The sequence below is a fragment of the Cantharellus anzutake genome (assembly GCF_015039405.1).
Source record: "Cantharellus anzutake strain C23 chromosome Unknown EI90scaffold_60, whole genome shotgun sequence".
NCBI lineage: Eukaryota > Fungi > Basidiomycota > Agaricomycetes > Cantharellales > Hydnaceae > Cantharellus > Cantharellus anzutake.
In genome coordinates, this window is record NW_024067010.1 from 464979 (window position 1) to 485270 (window position 20292).

At 49.6% G+C, this 20292-nt stretch overlaps 5 protein-coding genes across 5 annotated transcripts; 2 read left to right on the top strand and 3 right to left on the bottom strand.

The window, feature by feature from the left end:
- Window positions 1-9435: 9435 nt before the first annotated feature.
- On the bottom strand, window positions 9436-11868 carry EI90DRAFT_3075243 (uncharacterized protein). Its single transcript, XM_039061561.1, has 6 exons — window positions 11572-11868; window positions 11448-11524; window positions 11287-11398; window positions 10855-11234; window positions 10474-10773; window positions 9436-10426 (listed from the first exon to the last, which is right to left on the bottom strand). The coding sequence occupies exons 1-6, from the start codon at window positions 11849-11851 to the stop codon at window positions 9776-9778; spliced, it is 1800 nt and encodes a 599-aa protein (XP_038911702.1). The 5' UTR covers window positions 11852-11868; the 3' UTR covers window positions 9436-9775.
- EI90DRAFT_3281995 (cyclophilin-like domain-containing protein) lies at window positions 11572-13562 on the top strand. Its single transcript, XM_039066868.1, has 5 exons — window positions 11572-12051; window positions 12103-12498; window positions 12560-12957; window positions 13010-13065; window positions 13118-13562. Exons 1-5 carry the CDS (start codon window positions 11919-11921, stop codon window positions 13467-13469), a joined length of 1335 nt encoding a protein of 444 aa, XP_038911703.1. The 5' UTR covers window positions 11572-11918; the 3' UTR covers window positions 13470-13562.
- Window positions 13563-13750: 188 nt separating this feature from the next.
- On the top strand, window positions 13751-15243 carry EI90DRAFT_2934410 (NUDIX hydrolase domain-like protein; the record flags this gene model as incomplete). Its single annotated transcript, XM_039055108.1, has 9 exons — window positions 13751-13884; window positions 13940-14030; window positions 14095-14115; window positions 14169-14226; window positions 14279-14306; window positions 14358-14391; window positions 14443-14587; window positions 14843-14933; window positions 14982-15243. Coding segments are annotated over 9 exons (864 nt in total), but the record flags the coding sequence as incomplete, so codon positions are not given.
- Window positions 15175-17419, bottom strand: EI90DRAFT_3075246 (uncharacterized protein). The gene is made up of 2 exons (XM_039061562.1): window positions 17246-17419; window positions 15175-17200 (listed from the first exon to the last, which is right to left on the bottom strand). The coding sequence occupies exons 1-2, from the start codon at window positions 17336-17338 to the stop codon at window positions 15503-15505; spliced, it is 1791 nt and encodes a 596-aa protein (XP_038911705.1). The 5' UTR covers window positions 17339-17419; the 3' UTR covers window positions 15175-15502.
- A 1861-nt stretch (window positions 17420-19280) lies between these two features.
- EI90DRAFT_3019543 (uncharacterized protein) lies at window positions 19281-19947 on the bottom strand (the record flags this gene model as incomplete). The annotated part of the gene is made up of 4 exons (XM_039057375.1): window positions 19281-19591; window positions 19650-19712; window positions 19762-19854; window positions 19911-19947. 4 exons carry the CDS (start codon window positions 19945-19947, stop codon window positions 19281-19283), a joined length of 504 nt encoding a protein of 167 aa, XP_038911706.1.
- Between the last annotated feature and the right edge of the window lie 345 nt (window positions 19948-20292).

The following is a 20292-nucleotide window of genomic DNA, read 5'->3' on the forward strand; positions in this document are numbered from 1 at the left end:
ATACTCACCTTTGGACCTGACTACTCTTCTTTCTGCCACTCCTTCTCCCTTACCTTTCCCCTCTCTCCTCCCTCTGCTACTCCTCCGCCACCCTTCCGCCAAGTTACGACCTTCCACCGCTGTTCCGTACTTTGCACTCGGACACCGCTCGTACCTTACTCCGAGCCTCCGTCATAGTCCCTACCTCGGACTTTGATTCCACCTCGGTCTTAGTCCATTGCATTGGTGACCTCATACTACGTAAACACCATTGCCAATATCCCTCGGACTTTCAACCCTGCCTCCGTAACCTCCGTAAGCTCCGCAACCCCCGAGCTTCACGGATCACCTTCGGCCCTCTCGCCGCTTGTAATGTATTTCTCGCGTTTTCCCCTCACCCCTATTTGGACTACTGCTTCTTTCTATTCTAGCCAGTTAGTCATCATCCCCACTTCCCCTCATCCTCCTGCCCCTCTGGGCCTCGCCCTCCCTACCTCCTTTCAGATGTATCACAGGTCCTGCCTTATGACCTTCGGTACCGCTCCGCTTCTTCTACCCTTTGTTCCCGTTCGGACGTCTTCGTTCCGATTCGGTTACCCTTTGTTCTCCTTGTGCTTTTGCCCCTTCCATTATATATATCAGCGCTTGTACATACTCGTTTTGGTTTAGTCCGAAATCGACCTGAAATGCCCCCAAGAGACTTCCTGCTCACCTACTGTGAAATTAAGGACCAAATGGACAAACAGCAATGGCACAGCGCTCCGCTTGAGTCGCTGAGGCCAAGGTCCCTCCACGCTAAGTCTCCGATTCCACTCCGGAGTCGTCTGTTTCCGCCCAGCTCTAACACTCTGTAACATCTGACTTGGTCCATATCAATGTCTACATCGATATTCAATCTGTGAGAAAGCCTCAACAGCCCGGTGAGTGCTCAGACATCGGACCTCACCCTTCCTGCTCCCACCCCCCCACTGGGTGGTTGAGCTCCCATTCCTACCCTTCCTGTAGTACCCTACTGGGTCCTACAACCCTTCCTCCCTTCTTGGGAGGGAGAAGTGACTCAGGCAGCCCCAGGATGCCTGGCCACGTACCCGCGGGCCCAAATTCCCACGGTCACTCACTACCGTGCGCTGGTCAACCAACCTGCCTGTCCCAACAAATCCCGCTACCGGTACGCTCCCCTGAGCGCCAAGTAACCGATAGTTGACCACTGGGCTACTCCCTCAAGGAGTGCCAACTACCCACCTTACTGGTACGCTCACATGAGCGCCAAGTCACCGCTAGCTGACTGTTAGGTGGCCCCTCAAGGAGCCCCCATTACACTCACTGCCGGTACGCTCCTCGGAGCGCCAAGTCACTGTTAGCAGACCACCACACCCGCTGCCGGTACGCTCCTCAGAGTGCCAAGTTACCGTTAACCCACCTAGCCTCGGATCTCCTGCTCTCCCCTCAATGGCTATGCAGCCACCTCCGTCCGTGAGCAGAACAGCTCAGGTTGGGTTCCCCAGAACCCATACCTGTAACACAAAGCCCCTCGCACTCGTTCCCAACTATGCACATTAGTTCCCAACTCTGCCTCACTGTCCCCCAAACCCTTGCAGCCTGGTCCTAGTCATCTGGCGAGAAACCCAGTTGAGTTTTGCAGCTTCTCTAATTTAGAAACCCCTCTCCTGTCGACTCTGATCATGCATCCCATTAGAAATCGATCACCAGTTGCAGATTCTGACTTTGGAGACACCACGGAACAGCCCATAGACCCAGTTCACTTCTTTGGACTTGGTTCCGAGGTCCCCGATTTCGTCAACCCTCCTCCTGCTGATCCTCCCATCCCCACTGTCCCAACCGCCAACGATGCCAAACCCATCCCCAATGTGGCTATTACACAGCTAGCCCAAGCCATCGCCAGTTTCGCTCGTCACACCGGACATCCACCTCCTCCACCATCCTCTGCTCTCCAGACCAAGGTCCGTGAGCCCGAACAGTTTGACGGAAAAGATCCCCGAGAACTCCGAGTATTTCTGGTCCAATGCGAACTGAATTTCCAGGACTGCCCCCTTGCTTTTGCTAGCAACCATGCCAAGGTCATCTTCGTGCAGTCCTACCTCAAGGGAATGGCCCTTGATTGGTTCAAGCCGGATCTATTATTCGATCAAAATTCTACACTTTGTCTGCAATGGATGAATAACTATCAAGAGTTCGTCAACAAACTTCAAACGAACTTCGGTCCTCACGATCCTGTGGGCAACACCGAAGTCCAACTAATGACCCTGGATATGAAGGACAGGCACCACATCAATAAGTACGTCATCAAGTTCAATCGACATGCTTCTCAACTTCATGGGTACAGAAAAGCCACGCTCCGTCGTTTTTTCTATAACGGATTGCCGGAACGTATCAAGGATGATATTGTCAGAGTAGGTAAACCTTCTACTCTTTCGGAACTTCGCACCTTGTCACAAACCTTCGATGCACGCTATTGGGAGCATAAATCCGAAGTGACATGTCATGCAAAACCCTCCTCCAACATCTTCGACAAGTCCACTGCCACTTCTCGCTCTGACCCTGTTCCTTCCTCCTCCTCGTTCAACTCCACTTCCAGTAGCAAGCCTCTGAAGGACAACAAAAAGTCTGAGGCCAGCTCCGCTAAGCTGGATCTCTCATCAAAACTCGGAGACAATGGCAAGCTCATGCCACAAGAGTGTAAGCATTGTCTCAACGAGAAACTTTGCATGTTCTGTGGTCAGTCTGGCCACATGGTCAAGGACTGTCCTAAGTCTTCTTCTCGTGTGTCTAAGGCCCGTATGGCCCAGACTGAGGAGCAAGGATCCACTTCCGCAGAGGCAAAAAATTAGTCCACACCCCCATGGACTCTGCATGGACTGGGGGTTGCGATTCTTCCCTCCGTGCACTCAAAGAAGTACACTTAAACGTGTCTTCCATCTCTGACTTATCCTGTCATATCTGTGCATACCCGACTCCCAGACCTCCTCCTTCACCACCTCCGGAGTCCTACCCTACCGCTGTCCGTTCCGATATCCACCTTCGGTCCTGACACCACACCACCCCTCACCCTCATGCCACCTCCACTCCTCCGTCCTTCTCCTGTCCTATCTCCGTCCGCTCCGATACTCACCTTGGACCGAACACCACTCCTCTCACCACCCTCCTCCTACTCCTCCCACTCCTCCACTTCCTCCTCACAACACCTCCACCCTTCCGTCATTCTCCTACCCTTCGCCCATCCGCTCCGATACTCACCTTCGGACCTGGCACCTTTCCTCTCCTCCACTCCTTTCCTCTTTCCTCTTTCCCCTCTCTTCCCTCTGGCCCTCTTCCGCTGACCGTCTGCCAAGTTACGACCTTCCACTGCTTCCCATACCTCATACTTGGACACCGCTCGTACCTTTGCTCCGAGACTCCATCATAGTTCCTACCTCAGACTTTGACTCCACCTCGGCTTTAGTCCATTGCATTGGTGACCTCATACTTCGTAAACACCATTGCCAATATTCCTCGGACTTTCAACCCTGCCTCCGTAACCTCCATAAGCTCCGCAACCTCCGAGCTCCATGGATCATCTTCGGCACTTTCGCCACTTGTAATGTATCTTTCACGTTTTCCCCTCATCCCTATTTGGACTGCTGCTTCTTCCCATTCTAGCCAGTTAGTCATCATCCCCACTTCCCCTCATCCTCCTGCCCCTCTGGGCTTCTCCCTCCTTACCCCTTTCGGATGTACCACAGGTTCTGCCCTATGACCATCGGTACCGCTCCGCTTCTGTCATCCCTTTGTTCCCGTTCAGATGCCTTCATTCTGATTCGGACCCCCTTTGTTTCCCTGTGCTTTCGCCCTCTCCATTATATATATCGGTGCTTGTACATACTCGTTTTAGGCCTTAGTCTAAAATCGACCTGAAATGCCCCCTAGAGACTTCCTGCTTGCCTCCTATGAAATTAAGGACCAAATGGACAAACAGCAATGGCACAGCGCTCCGCTTGAGTTGCCGAGGCCAAGGTCCCTCCTTGCTAAGTCTCCAGTTCCCCTCTGGAATCGTCCACCCTCGCCCAGTTCTAACATATCCTCCCTCCATATTCCCGTTTCTTTTTCTCTTTCCAATGGTCTATTTTCTCCTCTCAATGTTGACCCTTTGGTTGATGTTTTACCTGTTGTAGATAGTGTTGCTGATGTACCACTCTCTCCTCCTCCCCCTCCGACTACTTCCATAGATCGTTCCACCTCTCTCCATTTCTCTTCTCTCTCTTCTCCTGTTTCTTCTTCTTCTCTGTCCGATGTTAGGACAAACAATAAACTCTTCCGCACCTATGAGAACGTCCCTGCACTCATAGACTCTGGGTCTTCAGACTGCTTCATCAACAACACATTCGTGAAGAAGTTGGCCCTGAAGACATATCAGATTAAACCTCTACAACTATGCCCTTTCGACGGTAGCACTAACTCAATCATAACCCATGCCGTTGATATTCCCCTCCGCTTTGCTTCCGGAAACATCACCCCCACGACTTTCTTTGTCACATCGCTGGATGGATCATGTTCCCTAGTCCTAGGACACAACTGGCTTACCCACTACAATCCGTTGATTGACTGGGTCTCAAGCAGTATTATGTTCCAAACTTCTGAACCTACCAAGACAGTTACTCCAAGCTCTCCCCCGTCATCTCCAGCACCATTGCTGTCGTCTGACATCCAACCATCTGATATTCTGCCAGCACCTCAGCCCCAGGCTCCCATTCCTCCATTACCATCTATTGAGTTCGTCAGCCATTCCGCATTTGCGAAGGCTTGTCAGCTTGAAGGATCAGTATCCTTCAGCCTAACCATCCCTTCCGAGGACAGCCGCTTGAGGGCTGCCTCATCCCACACTGATTCCGTTGACCTCTCGGCCGTTCTGAAGGAGTACCACGAGTTCACAGATGTGTTCAGTAAGAGCAAAGCCTCAATGCTAGCACCACACCGTGAGCACGACCTGAAGATCGACCTTGAGGAAGGCACTTCACCACCCTTGGGTACTATGTACTCCCTCTCTACTTTGGAACTCGAGGCTCTCTGGGCGTTCTTAGATGAACACCTAGCCTCCAGGTTCATTTGTCCCACTACTTCCGCTCATGCAGCACCGGTCCTCTTCATCCGCAAAAAAGATGGATCCCTCCATCTTTGCGTCGACTTCCAAGGGCTGGACAAGATCACCAAAAAAGATCGCTACCCACTTCCCTGCATTTCAGACCTCCTTGATGCACCTAGCTGTGCCACAGTCTATACCAGACTCGACCTCCGGCATGCTTACCACCTGGTTCGCATTGCAGCAGGCAACGAATGGAAGACTTCCTTCCACATGCGCTATGGTTCCTACAAGTGGCTTGTCATGCCATTTGGTCTCACAAATGCACCTGCGGCCTTCCAGCGATTCGTCAACATGATCTTTGCCAACCTCTTGGATGTTTCTGTGCTAGTCTACCTAGACGACATCCTTACCTACTCAGAAGACATGGCTTCACATCAGGAGCATGTCTGAGAAGTTCTTAGGAGACTCCGCAAACATGGCCTATACGCCAATCCAAAGAAATGCGAATTTCATACGGACACTACAGAATATCTCAGATACTGCCTTTCTCCCTCCGGACTCACCATGTCCATCAAGAAGGTTAAATCCATCCAAGATTGGCCTGAGCCCCATAAAGTCAAGGATGTCCAGTCCTTCCTTGGCTTCGCTAACTTCTATTGGCATTTCATCCACCAATACTCTGACATTGTGGTCCCCTTGACACGCCTTACATGTAAAGGAGCCCCCCTGGTTATTCTCTGACAACTGTCACTCTGCTTTCAACACCTTGAAAGAAGCCTTCACTTCTGCTCCCATCCTGACGCATTGGGTACCCAATGCCCCCCTCATTGTAGAAACCAACGCCTCCGATTACGTGATCTCTGGAATCCTGTCCATCCGTTGCGATGATGGAGAGATTTGCCCTGTCACTTTCCACTCTAGAACACTCTCAGCGCCGGAGCTCAATTATGACACCCATGATAAGGAACTGCTCACTGTTCACGATGCATTCTGATTGTGGCGTCACTACCTTGAAGGTTCAGGAACTCCAATCAATGTTGTCACCAACCACAAGAACCTTGAGTATTTCTCCACCACCAAACTCTTGACCCAGCGGCAAGCCCACTGGTCAGAGTTCCTCTCCCAGTTCCTCATGACTGTCCGATTCCATCCTGGAAGACTCGGAGTGAAACCAGATGCATTGACTAGACGCTGGGATGTCTATCCCAAAGAAGGGGATATGGACTATGCTCGCGTCAATCCGCAGAACTTCCAACTGGTCTTCACTTCAGAGCAGCTCACTGCATCCTTATGAGCCACATTCCTAGCTGCCACAGTAATCCAAGCAGCCATACTCGTCAACACAGTGGCTCTCCATCGAGACATTCTAGCCTCCCTCTCCTCCGATACCACAATCTCTTCTCATCTCGCTTCCCCCAACCTCCCCAATTCCTGCTGGTCCATTGATGCCGAAGGCCTGTTAAGGCTGGACAACCGCATCTACGTTCCGGATTCCAATGATCTTTGTCTCCGCATTTTGCAAGACAAACACGACCACCAGCTCTCTGGACATTTTGGTCAAAACCGGACTCTGGATCTAGTCCGTCGTGAGTATACCTGGCTGGGCATCTGTAACTTCGTCAAGAGCTACGTCTCCTCCTGTACTTCTTGTGCCCATGCCAAAGTCCCCTGTCACAAGCCTTACAGCTTACTCAAACAACCCCCCATCCCTGAACATCCTTGGAACTCCATCTCCATGGATTTCATCGAACAGCTACCCTCCTCTTCCAGATTCACTTCCATCTTGGTTGTTGTGGACTGCCTGTCCAAGCAGTGCATTTTCATTCCTACCCACGATACCATCACCTCTCCAGAACTGGCCAAGCTCTTCCTCCTCCATGTGTTCTCCAAGCACAGAGTTCCTTCCCACATCACCTCCGACAGGGGTCCGGAGTTTGTTTCTCATTTTTCCATTCACTTGGTAAGGCCCTCGACATCCGCCTCCATTTCACCTCTGGTTATCATCCGGAAGGAGACAGACAGACCAAACAGATGAACCAGACGCTCGAGCAGTACCTGCATATCTATAGTAACTACCAGCAGGACAATTGGTCCAAACTCCTACCTCTCATGGAGTTCGCATACAACAACACTCTGAATGCCACCATGGGTGTCTCCCCATTCTTCACCAACAAAGGCTACCATCCGAACATCACTGTTCACCTGGAGCGAGACCTAACATCAGTATGTGCTCAAGAGTACTCGGTAGATCTCAACTCCCTCCATCACTTCCTCGTGAGGAAACGCACCTTGCTCAGATCTGTTACCAGGGCCCAGCAGACTCCCATCGGAGTCCTGCCCCAGCTTTTGAGGTAGGAACTTCAGTCTATGTAAAGGCCAAGTATTTCCATTCCACCCAACCTTCCAAGAAGCTCTCCGAGAAAAACCTTGGCCCATTCAAGATCATTGCCCGCATTGGAACCCACTCCCTCACCCTCCACCTGCTGGAAAACATGCGAGCCATTCACCCAGTATTCCATGTCTCGCAGATTGAACCCTCCGTCCTGACCATCATTCCGAACCACCACCAGCCTCTGCCTCCCATAGAAATTGAAGGCAAAATGGAGTTCAAGATTGAGGAGATACTCGACTCCAAGATCAACCGACATAGATGCAACAAGTTGCTCTACCTGGTCAAGTGGCTAGGCTATGAAGGGACTGACAAGGAGACACAATGGCTCCTTGCCAGCGAACTCGATCATGCCTCCAACCTCGTCGAAGCGTTCCACTCTTGGTACCCAGACAAGCCTGGTCCCGAAGCCCCTTAGGAACCTTGACTCCTCTCCCATCTCTCCTTCCTCTCCACTCCTCACTTCCATTTTCATTTTTTTTCTGTAAGTACAGCTCCCCTCACCTTACTAATTCTGGGCCTTCAAGGTTTCAGGCCTAAGAAGGGGATACTGTCATATCCATCCATGGCCATCAACTTCCACTACCTCCGATCCTTCCAGACTACCTCCACTCCTTCTTCACTAACCTTGGAGCTCCCATATTCCACAATCACCTCCACTTCCCTCGATGGTCACCACCCCCTCTTTTCAATATATTACCTATGCCTCCCTAAGTATGGAGCCCTGAAGGCTTCCGGACAGCTCCGACGTCTGCTAGTGCACTCCCACCTCCGCTGGGCAATTCACTTGCTTGCCCTGCAAGTCCACCTTCAGGCCTATCCCTCCTTTCTGTTTCTGGATTATCGCCTCCCATTCTGCTAACCCCATAACCTGACTTGTCGGTAATATTCAATCGGCTAATGTTTAACTCCATTAGCTCCGCTCCGCTTGGCCCCACCATTCATGGGCCCACCCTTGCTGTAACTATATATACTTAACTTGTACATAGGTTACACTTCAGTGATAAAATCGACTAGAGTTGATCCCTCTTTAGTTCTCATTGCCAGTAAGTAAATTAGGGCATGGACATGTAACTTGGCACAGTGCTCCTGGCTTGAGTCGCTGAGGCCGAAGCCCTCCGCCATGGAGACGACTCCTTCATCTCGATCTGGTCTCTGACAGTTCCACTCTGTGCATCTGTGCCAGAACGTTCAGCATACAGTCTGGAACCAAGCAAGCTGTGGTCTGTGGTGAGGGTGTCATTGTGAGATGGTCCCCCATGTGGCTGAGATGAGTGAGACCTGGGTAAAGCGGCATTGAGCTGATGGTGCCATAGTGAGATTGTTATGACATGGGCACAAGCAAGGTGTGGGCAGTAGGGTGGGCAAGATAGCAATGGGCAGGCAGGAGAACAATCACTGCATGGCTGTGGTAAGCACTGTCCCATGATTACTGTACTATAATGACCATAGGTTCATTCCCATGGTTTTCAGGGATTGCCATCTCCTTGTGTAGTTCATCCCTCAGTGTGACATGTGCCACACATCACGTGAAAATCTTAAACTGAATTGATTTGCTGATTCCGGCAACTCCTGGATTCCATGGGAACCAGTTGTCAATACATTTATCTGTTCAAAGTCTTGCATGACAAAACCTACTTTAGTTCAGTTCACAGTTTGCATGTGACATGTGACTGAACCAATGGTTGTTATAGTACAGTAGTCTTGTGAAATGGGACAACAAAAAAATGTAGGACCTGCTACAGAGTAGCAGGACTTTCACTCAGTTCTATATGTCCAAAGCCAGCCAGAAGCAGTTTGACTAGTATATATAACAAAAGAGAGGAAATTGGAACCATCTCTTTCAGATCTCTAACTCAAGTCTGAGGTGAAAACAATATCATTCTTACTCTTCCACATATCACAACTCATGCATTACCGATGCTGCAGCTAACACAACTGTAAGGGATTAACCTTACTTCACTATAATTCCGATTATAGTGATGCTATTATTTCTTTATTTATTTGTGCCAAGATATGTAATTTACATATATATACCTCGGAGTAGTTGTAAAGGCCCGGTAGCCTTTTACCTCCACCCTGTTGAATATACAGCACATTAAAGCATATTTTTAGACAGAATATCAGAGGCCTGAGGCAAATGGGGGAACGGAACATTACTGTCCCCAAAATAGTAAGCAACCCTTCAACAACATAGGTATCTATAATACATTAGATCTCTTCTTATATTTCTCATACTATAGCCTCTATAGATTTGATGTAGCCTTCACCCAGCTTGGTGTCTCCTCACCAGGTCTAGTAACCATCATTGGAATTTGTACAGGTGCTGCCTACCCCATGGAAGATTTGTCTACAGGCAGCGTCTGCTGCGGAATTGGGTGAGCAGCGCTTTGCTCTCTTGCATATCCAGTTGAAAGACTTCTCACAATGCGAGGAGTCAGATGGCATTGAGGAAGTGATGGGCATGCATCCAGTTGGGAGGAATCAGACACAAGATCCAAGTTAGCTACACCATTTGAATCATGTGATGGGTAGTCCTGATGTGGGATGATTCGCTCGTAAAATAGCAAGAATGTCCCGCTTGTCTCGCTCAACACATAGTTGATGCCAACCTCATCAACCGAGTCATCGCTTATCCTTAGCCAATCTTCGTTCGTTGTGGAGAGGAGCGAGGGAAGCCATGGGGATAAAGGTGTACCATGGCTCGGTTTCCGTCGGTAAGCGATATAATGACCGAAACTGTGGGCACCATAATGGCAGACGGTTGCAGCGAGTCTGTAAAGAATACGACGGGAGTTTTGGTATGTGGAGAGCCTCAGAGGAAGGCTGGAAATGGGAGAAGACGGGAGAACAGATAATTGACCAGAAGTGGTGAAAGGCGTGAGGTCTAAAACCTCAGGGAACTGAACACGACAGGGGTTTTTCGCCGCCGAACCATGGTATATGGAACGGTTAAGATGGAGTACCAGTATCTGAGGAGCCTGGGAGAGAATTGATTACAAATAATTTCCGTAAACACGCAACTTACCCGTGCGATCATGACTTGTTTGCTCGCTCTACTAACTACCCGCTCTACTTTCAACCCCCGGATGTCCTCCTCAATACGACCCTCGGTAAGCGCAGCTTTCAACAGGATTTCCAGTTTGCGCATCTCACGCACTCTTTTCTTGGTGCTCTTGCCGCTAGTCTTCTCGTCGCTCCCACCGTGTGCAAGCTCATGTTGTATGCAGGTGTGCATAGCTACTAGTGAGCATTTCCGACAAGCTGAGTCAGTCAACACTTCCAACCTAGTCAAATCCGCGAGGCAGTCCTGCAGGGTTATTGAAGCCTGTGGAACGACATAATAAGCCTCCAATATGAAAATATTGGGGAAACAGAAGATAATCAGTTTAAACGGGAATAAACGTACAGCGAATGGCAAAGTAAGCTGGAGATTGTCGAAACCAAAATGCATCACCGCCTCTGTATACCCACAAACCATGCAGCTCCTACGATTAGCGGTCAGTCCATCGAAGACGGATTTTGTGACGCGGATTGGGCTAAAACCACCACGCGCAGAATCAGAAATAAGTGCCGAACTGAGTCCTTGCTCTCGTCGAACCTCCCGATGTACCGCGAGCGATTCATCCTTCATCAGACTTGACAGCAGCTGGAAAAGCTCCTGCGCATCCTGGTGTTCGCGGGACGAGAAGAGTAGGCTGCGCTTACCATCATTGGAGGGCGCTGAGAGAACATTGATTATCTCGATAGGGCGGTGAGATGTCCGAGAACTAGATGGCGTGTTGAGAACTGAATATCCGAATCAGGTCGAATGGAGCATGAAGAAAAGAATGATCCTGACGTTTTAGAACATTGCGTACTGCATCTGTCACTGGGGTCGGGATATCATGAGCCTCCGCCCTCGAGTACACCTCCTCGACATGAGGTTGAAGATACGAGAGAGAGGAGAACGCCTAATCAATTAGTCAGAACCACGAACGTGCCGTAGCCTTCATCTCACACCTGTAACACTGAGTTCATGAAGCAGTATGTCCCCGAGACATTGACAAGCCCAGGATACCATTGATGGTCTTGTGACTCTGCGGTAAATTTAGCTGAAGGTCATGTATGCAGAGAGTGCAACTACCTGTGGGATGACGTCCCAGTAGTCTGAGGCCATCTCTGGAACGTAGCTCAACAACATTGTCGTTTTTTTCACCAGGAACATCAAGGTCATCTCCATTAAGCCTTAGAATGTTCCCTATCCAGTCCATAACATAGCTTAAACCCAAATTCTCAAACAGCATATTGGCAACAGAGGCAATGTTCGAAAGTACCGCAAACAGCACCAACCCAGCGGCTACGAAGACAGGTAAGATGGACTGGGACTGAAGGAGGATTGATAGAGGATCTGGGCCGTAGTTCATAGGATTCTCGGCATAATGGGTCAAGCCGCTGACGTAAAGGACATTTCCCACCCTCATATATATATCGATGTCCGTGCTGCTGGAGACATCCCTGGGGGATATTGTTATTGACCTTGAGGTTGAAGCATGCCCGAGGACATGCGAGAATTTTCTCAAACTGTGCAAGGTCTATTACTACAACCTAAACGCATTTTTCAATGGTGTGTCCCTTGTCGCCATTTCGAAACGTCAGGGCCTCATGATATATTCAGTCTCAAAGGACTTCTTGGCTCAGACTGGCGACCCAACGGCAACTGGTACAGGGGGCGAATCTTTTGAGTCATATCTAGCCTCGAAGGTGCCTGGATCCACACCTCTTTCCTTGGCCCGCTATTTCGTCCCTGAAATCTTGCCACGGCTGAAACATGCCCGCCGAGGAACCGTATCTATGGCTGTTGCACCATCACTTGATAGCAAGAGCATTGGAGGATGTGGCAGCCAGTTTTTCATCACACTGGCGGACGATGTTGACTACTTAGATGGGAAACATGCCGTCTTCGGTCGCGTCGTTGAAGGATTTGACACGCTCGAGAAGCTTAATGAAGTGTTTGTTGATTCTCAGAATCGCCCTCTTAAGGACATTCGTATCAGGCATGTTATCGTTCTAGGTATGGGTATAATCCCTTAGCCCTGAAGCCCTTATTGACGCCGAGGGCTCATCGCTTTCAGACGACCCTTTCCCGGATCCCCCTAACCTCGTCGTTCCGCCGGCCTCCCCAACTATTGCTCCAGACAGGGATCTGGAAATGGTTCGTATTGCCGAAGATGAGGATCCTCTCGAGGTGGTTCCCGAGGAGGAGGCTGAACAAAGACGACGCCAGAATGCCGCCAAAGCCTCGGCTCTGACCCTGGAAATGGTTGGGGACCTTCCCTTTGCAAACGTTCGACCACCTGAAAACGTTCTTTTCGTTTGCAAATTAAACTCGGTCACTCGTGACGAAGATCTTGAGCTCATTTTTTCAAGATTCGGAAAAATTATGAGCTGCCAAGTGATCCGCGACAAAAAGACAGGTGATTCGTTGCAATACGCATTCATTGAGTTTGACAAACGTGAGGACGCTGAGCAAGTATGTGCATGATCCAATGGTTGTTGATGGCTTCAGTGACCATCTCCCCCAGGCTTATTTTAAAATGCAAAACGTGCTCGTTGACGATCGACGCATCTGGGTAGATTTGTAAGTAACCTGAGCTCTGACTCCAAAACGTGTACTCACCTTTCAATTGCAGCTCCCAATCCGTCGCCAAAATGAATACAAGCTGGCACAGCGCATCCAAGTCTTCCAGAAGGATCACCGACACTCGAAGGCACGACTCTGGTGGCTTCGCAGGGAGGTCAGACTTACAAGCGACGTCCCGTTATCGGGAATCCGCTCCAGGCAGTAAGGACAGTGGTGGCTACGAATATATATTTGACACTTCTCCTAGTGGAAAGGGACCACTGCGTAGTTTCAGGCGGAGTTCGCGCTCAAGGTCACCTCGAAGGGATGGCAGGGATTACCATGAGCGACGCGAACGGGATCGTTCGCACGAGAGGGAATTTCACCCGCACGAGAAGGATAGGGGAATACATCGTCGATGAACTTTATGTAGATATAAGTAGGTTTGGCAGACCGAGCAATCACTTATGTAAATCAATTGGACTGTTCTGATGAATATTGTACTTTTATTTGCGCCGAGGCGACTTCCGGCTCTCGCGGACAGTCATGGCCGGCCCAAATGCGTTGTCGCTGCTTGGAATCACTAAACGAAGGAAGATCAGGATACCTAGGGCGTTGGCTTCTTCAACCATACTTACTGGAGACACTCGGAAGTAGGACTTGATCTCCATGGGTGTATCCTCGCTGACCTCGCGCTTTGCCCAGATGCCTCCAAACACTGGCTGGGTACAAACTTCCTTCTCCGCCCGATCCAATTTATCCATTATCGAGGAGTGCCGCCGTATTGGTTGCATTGTTTGTCGGACGCAATGGCGACTTGTATGTGCTGCTTAGCAGGTATCAGGCTGTCTTTCCATGAAGCCTTGGACGGAAATAAATATCATTTCTAAAGACGGGCTGAAACCCTTAGAAGCTTCCCTGGAGACACATCCCTTCCGGGAGGCCGTTTTGAGCCTGGGGATCGCAATTTGGAGGACACGGCAGTGAGTACGACATGTTCTTCGATCATTAACACCACGTTAAAGTTTGTGTCCATTCTCCATTTAGCGCCGTGAGGCATTTGAGGAAGTACGCCCGTTTCCTCTTCATCCTCGAGGTATCTCCACGATTCCGTTACACAGATCGGCCTACCCCAGGACCGGTATCGCATTCCGCTGTTGTGCTACCTCCAACCATTCCGTCAGCTCAACACACCCAAAGATTCGTATCGTGCCCTGACCTTTATATCTAGTCATTGGAACCCATTTGCTGGTCACTCCGTATGTCTCACCAACAAGTTTGACACCATGACATTGAACATGACCCGCTAGCGTGGTGGTACTAATTCTGGACCCAGAGGTTCGAGTACGTTCGTAGTTCATCCATATAACTGATTGCTCTACAATCTTAACCTAGCCCATCCTCAACGAACCAGAAGTTAGTGCTTTGTTTTCCCACCCTCTTCACGCCTTTCTTCTCCGCGACGCCCCCTTTGCAAGATATCACTTGCCGCATTCTGAAGCCCATCCACACTCCCCAAACTTCCTTGCTCGGCACCTCCGTACAATCCCCATCGATAATATCCACGCAGTAAAACCGTCAGCCCCAGGCCTTCCACCAATACCACTATATGCTAATGGTGGTCCAAGTAGCATCGAACCTAGCCCCAGCACCCGGCAGATAGAGGCTCCGAATTCTGAAGGAAACCTTTCTGCCAAGGCAGAGGCCAATCAGCGAGCGTATACTGGGTGGAAGAGAATGAGCTCGGATCAAATCGAGGAAGATGCGCACGGGCATGAATACTACTCCTATCGAGATATTGCATGGGGCCAGTCGAAGGTCCGAATGCACAAATTCCTCACCGGAAGAGAAGATCTTGGAGTAAAACCAGTGACAGGACTCACCGCGTATGTCCATTTTCAAATACCGCCGTTCTCTCACCCATTTAATTTCAGAGCAATCTTGCTGCACACTGCTATGGTGGGCTATCAAAAAGAACCCGAATTCCTCCCTCACGCTCCTGGGGAGCTGTCGCAACAAGATCGTATTGCGTATGCGCTGCGCACAATTCCAGTATTCACAGAGGCCGTCAAAAGGGCTAAAGAGGAACTAGACATTGCTCGACGTGGTAGACTCCCTAAGCCTAGCCCTTCAAGCAAGCCCATTGCAAGCCCAGCGCCACCTAGAGCTTTGACTCACACGAAATATAAATTGTAGAACTGCGAGGATTCGTTCACGTTTTCGGGGGTTCGCAGGATGTTATATTATGAAGATCCCCTTACAGTATGGTATGACAACGGTCCGAAGCAAACAGAGCCAAGGGAATTCTTGATGAAAGCACAAGAGTGGATGCGGGCAGTAGCAAATAAGTCAGATAATATTAATGTGGCAACCAGTGACGACGTGACCAAAGATCCGGAGTTAGCCTAACTCGATTTGGTTATTTTACAAACTCTCGCCCATTTGTCCATGGTATTTATCCGACACGTTCCTTTACTGCACAACGTGTAGCCGAAAGTGGCGAAGAGAATGTGACATGGCCCCTCAAACTGAGTGCATGGGTTTGGGATGCTGACGTTGGGTGAGATGGTGAAGGGGTGGCACGAACGGCATATTGAGAATGAGCTAAGTTTAGGACACCGGGGGAGTAGGGATTAATGATAGTCGGTGTTCGAGGCAGCAGAGGCAACGGGGCAGACTTCCCAAGCGGAGTCGATTTAGCCTTGGCCTTCGTACCCCCAAAAGCTGCGGAATAGTCAGGTGGCGGAGGTAACAAACCCCTACTAGGCCGGGATTTATAATCAGGAGCATACTTCAGGTATGTCGCAGGTTTTGAAGTTTGAGAAACTTCATCTACTGGGAGCCTGGGAGAAGGCGGATCGGGCGACCACTGCCCTTTAGCAGCGCCACGCCCATTCTCAACGACCACAACATCAGGAGGATCAGAAGAATCATATCCGCCACGATCACTGGATCCAAGAGTGACTGCTTGCTGCGCTAAGACTTGAAGAGCACTCATTGCTGTTTCGACAGGAGAGTTCGGTGTAGTGACAGGGGCCCCAGGCTTGGCGCGGGATTCTGTTTCGATGCGTCGTCTCTTGGTGGGCGTGGACAATTGCGGCTCATCGTCATCATGGTCGAGAACCCGTTTTGCAGCCATGAAGAGATTATCCAGACCACTCGTACTTGGAGTAGCGTCCAAGCTCCTGTGATTATGAACAGGAGTTGAGGGAGTTTTCTTACACGGCGAAATCCCAAACGTGCTGGCCGTCTTCTGCTTCTGAGGAGAAGCTCCGGGTGCTCCGGAGGCACCGACCACGACAGCCGCGGCCGCTGCGGCAGCATTAGCAGCAGCATTTGGGCGTGGAAGCTGGTTCCGTGAGGTCGGAGGGATAATTGTAGGGCTGAGCAGAGAGGAGCATAGAGGAGTAATAGATTGCACAGAGCCAAAAATAGCGGAAATCCGGGGCCCCGTAGGTGTTTGCGGGCTGACGAGACGATGCAATGGGTAGGGGCTGGCGGGAAATAACATTCCTTGGTCCACATTTGCACTCGCTGAAGGGCATTGCAATGGCAGAGCGATGCGGGCGACTCGTTCTCGTCCCAATTTTCGGGCGACTAGCAGCATATGCTCGCTGCGAGCATCACCAAGGATCGGCAATTCAGGCCGCCCATATCTTGAAGTCTGCTTCTGGGATAAGATATCAGCCGTTGGTTCCTCCCCCGCCACGTCACGATGGGTAAACGTTTCAGATCGTGGCTTGGCGGTTCGTGGGGACGGGGAACTTAATAGAGACGTTTGAATGGGTCGTCCAGAAGCTTCACAACTTGTGTACAAGAAGAATGGACGCAGCGCGTGGAGTTCAGCCTCAAGCTGGTCGAGCCTTGTTTGCGTATCCCGAAGACGCTTCCGAAGAACTCGATTTTCTGAAAAAATACTACGGTTTTCGCGCTCGAGTTCCTCTAGCTTGCTGACACCCTCTTTTTGCATGCGGATAAACATTGCATCCATAAGCCTATGTGACGCGAACCTTTCAGCTTCCCATCGTTCCCGCTCTTGCGCGTGTTGCTGGTTGATAACATCCGTATACGTGGACAGCTCCGAAATCACCTCAGCCTGTCGAATGAGTTGGGATGTATGGAGGCCACTCCTGGCACGCAGGAGACGCAAAACCTGGAGACTAATGAGTTGTGCACATATAACCGATGGAATGCTAACCATGTCCACTAGCACGCGCTCCCTATGCGTTGCGTCCAAGTCTCCTGGCTTGGAGGTTGAGAGATACCCCATATCTATGAGTTGCCGGCGCATAGTCACTAACTCTTCTTCACCAATGCTACAATCTACGTCGCCATTAGGCTGTGGTGAAGGCGAATGGCTGAATGAGGAGCGAATGAGATCGGAAAACTCTAGTGGAATGGGGTTGCCGGCCATTTGTTGACGCCCAACATGCGTCGGAGTCCCAATCGAAACTCCGATGACGCGTAAGGGTAACGTGACTTAAGGACGGAAATTGCCCAGATTTGTGTGCCACTTGTGCTTGTTGCCCAGGGTGTCGGCATTTCCCGGTTGAAAGGTAGGGTTCACGGGGGGCAATGTTGTTGGGTCCGATGGCACCTACTACTGTACTGGCACGACCAACAACCTGTCACGTGTCACGCGAAGGTCTTGGATTGAATTAAAAATCAACAAAATTGAATTGATTTATGGCTCCGGCAACTCCCAGAGGCCGTGGGAAGAGGTTGTTGGTCGTGCCAGTACAGTACTCGTGACCCAATGAATATAAAACGGTATGTGGGGGTTGCCAGTCAACCAACCTTCTTAGATAGTGGTAAACCATCTGAGTAGCTGCACCGATGGCTCTGGTGCACTGAGAGAAAAATATAGCCAGAAATAAGTTTTACGCAAGGGCCCGAGAAGCTCTGGGAGCTCGTGACTGATTTTTTCAATTACAATACATTGCGCAACGGTCCCCGGTCGAATGTATTGCCGGCATCGACTTCCGTTGCGTCATCATCGTCACCGACGTCGTCAACATCACCAAAGTCATTCTTCATCTGTTTTTTTTTTGTTCAACTTGTATTTTACTCATTTTCCTTACTGTCAATGCCATGTCTCATTGTTGCCATTGCTGTCAAGGCTTGATAAACTAGCGATTACATAGCCTCTAAATCCATATTCTCTAATGCATTCACAATTCTTCCAATGACATGGTGATAGTTAGGGTTAGGGCTCCTAGTGGATCGGATGATCTGCGGATATCCGCAACCGCATCCGGAAATTCACGGATCCGGTTTTGGATTTTCAGAGGAAAATATCCGCGGTTTTTAATCCGCAGATTTGCGGATTATCCGCAGTTTTATCACATGATTTATTGCTTGCAGATATGCAGGAGATCTGAGGCAAATAGGGGTGAAATTCCCCATATTTACTGTAACTCTTACCCTATTGTGGCTTTTGAGAGGATAATATCCGCGGTTTCTAGTCCGCAGATAGGTGGATTATCCGTGGATTAAATATATCCCACTTTCCTAGATACCCCTCCTATGTTTCCATATTTTCTCCCAATTTTTTCAAGTCCTATCTAACCACCCAGGCCCGTTATTTCCAAATTTGGCATCTGACACCCATCTTTTGTGCCATTTTCCCCATATCTCTGTCAGTTCTCCACCAATATGGACATATTTGGTGTTGTTAGAAAGCTCTCATCAGGGCCGTTCTAACGAAATTAATTTTGAAACGTATTATCTATAATCCGCGGTTGATCCGCATATCCACGGATTTCTAACTGCCGGATACGGTTTTTGTTTCAAACCTCTAAAAACTAGAATGGCTGCTGCGCTGCCCTGACCTTGCTTGCAAGACCAGGTTCTGTATGCGCGTATGGTTCACAGGCACAATTCATTCACAAGATTTGGGGCAATCAGCGGAAGAATAGACATTGAATATAACTATGAGATGCAACAAGCGTGTAGAGTTAGAAAGATAGCCAGATGGCTGCATAAATATAGGATCCGAAAACCAAAGAGGGTATGAGTGAACAGTGTGTTGTTCATGAATAAATATGGCCTGTCCATACAGTACAAGATTAAGGAGCATAGGAAGAGGAGGGAGTCCGCCGTCGAAACGCTCTTGAACGTAGCATTGATACCTGGCATTGATGCGTATCGGTTACCTATTTACGTTTTTGCCGCTTTGCTGGGGAAAACGAAGGCCCCGCATATAATTGCTTTGTGGGAGAGCCGTTCTCCGCTCAGTAACTTGGCAGCACCTCAGGTTCCTTCAACACAATGACTTCACCAATGTTTGCTGTGAAGGTTGCGCGCTTTCCTTCACATCCTCCAATTAGATGGCAAGACAAAGTGAATGAGATTTGAACCATGGATCCTTGGAGAGCACTTTCATATTCTGATGGCAGGATTACATGCATGCTTCCTTCACGATACACATGTAGCGGGTTTGTGAGCCATCCTTTGCTTTCCACCATGCGGTCTCGGATGGGTGTGTTGATGTTTGACACGGGCCAGTGTTCAAATCCAAACTCTGCAGTCAGGAATTCCTCGTCTTTATGGGAAGAGGTAGTTAGTTCATTAGTGTGTAAGGTCTGAAATTAGAATTGCACCAGATTCTTCATCATTGTAAATGAGACCCTTCAAGTCGCTTTCGCTGTCATCGCTTTCTGTACCTGTACTGTTGTATTAGAAGTGAAATGGCTATTTTTAAAGTACTCTTACTTTTTCCCTTTGGTGACAGAGTGGCCAGGACAAGAACATGAGGCCCTGTTTCTGTAAGACCAATAATCTGGCCCGGGGGTGTCTGTTCTCGGTCTTGTAACAATGGGAAAGGGTGAGATATTTGTCAAGTGTTGGAAACCTGTACTTACTTTTGTAGACATGTGGGGGACCTGGTATATTCTCCATCACAGCACGCGTGTTTGGATTTTGATCTGCATTCACCCTAGACGTAGTTTTCTTAGAGCCTGAGGTTTGAGCGCTTGATGTGGATACCGAGCCTATCACCAATGTAATTAAAGAAAAGTTATTGGTGAGTTTGTAAACTCTCTGTTAGACACTGATCCGGAGTCGGCACCGAAGGTCACCGATGCAGGCCACTATTGGCTGCGATGGCCACGATGCATCAAACAAGGCCCGAGGGTAGGGCATTTGGCCTCAGCAACTCTAAAGGGAGTGCTGTGCCCCCTAGCTGTCTCTTGGCCCTCATTTCAGACTCACTGGGGTTGCCTTGTTGGGGTCAGGACTTAGGGG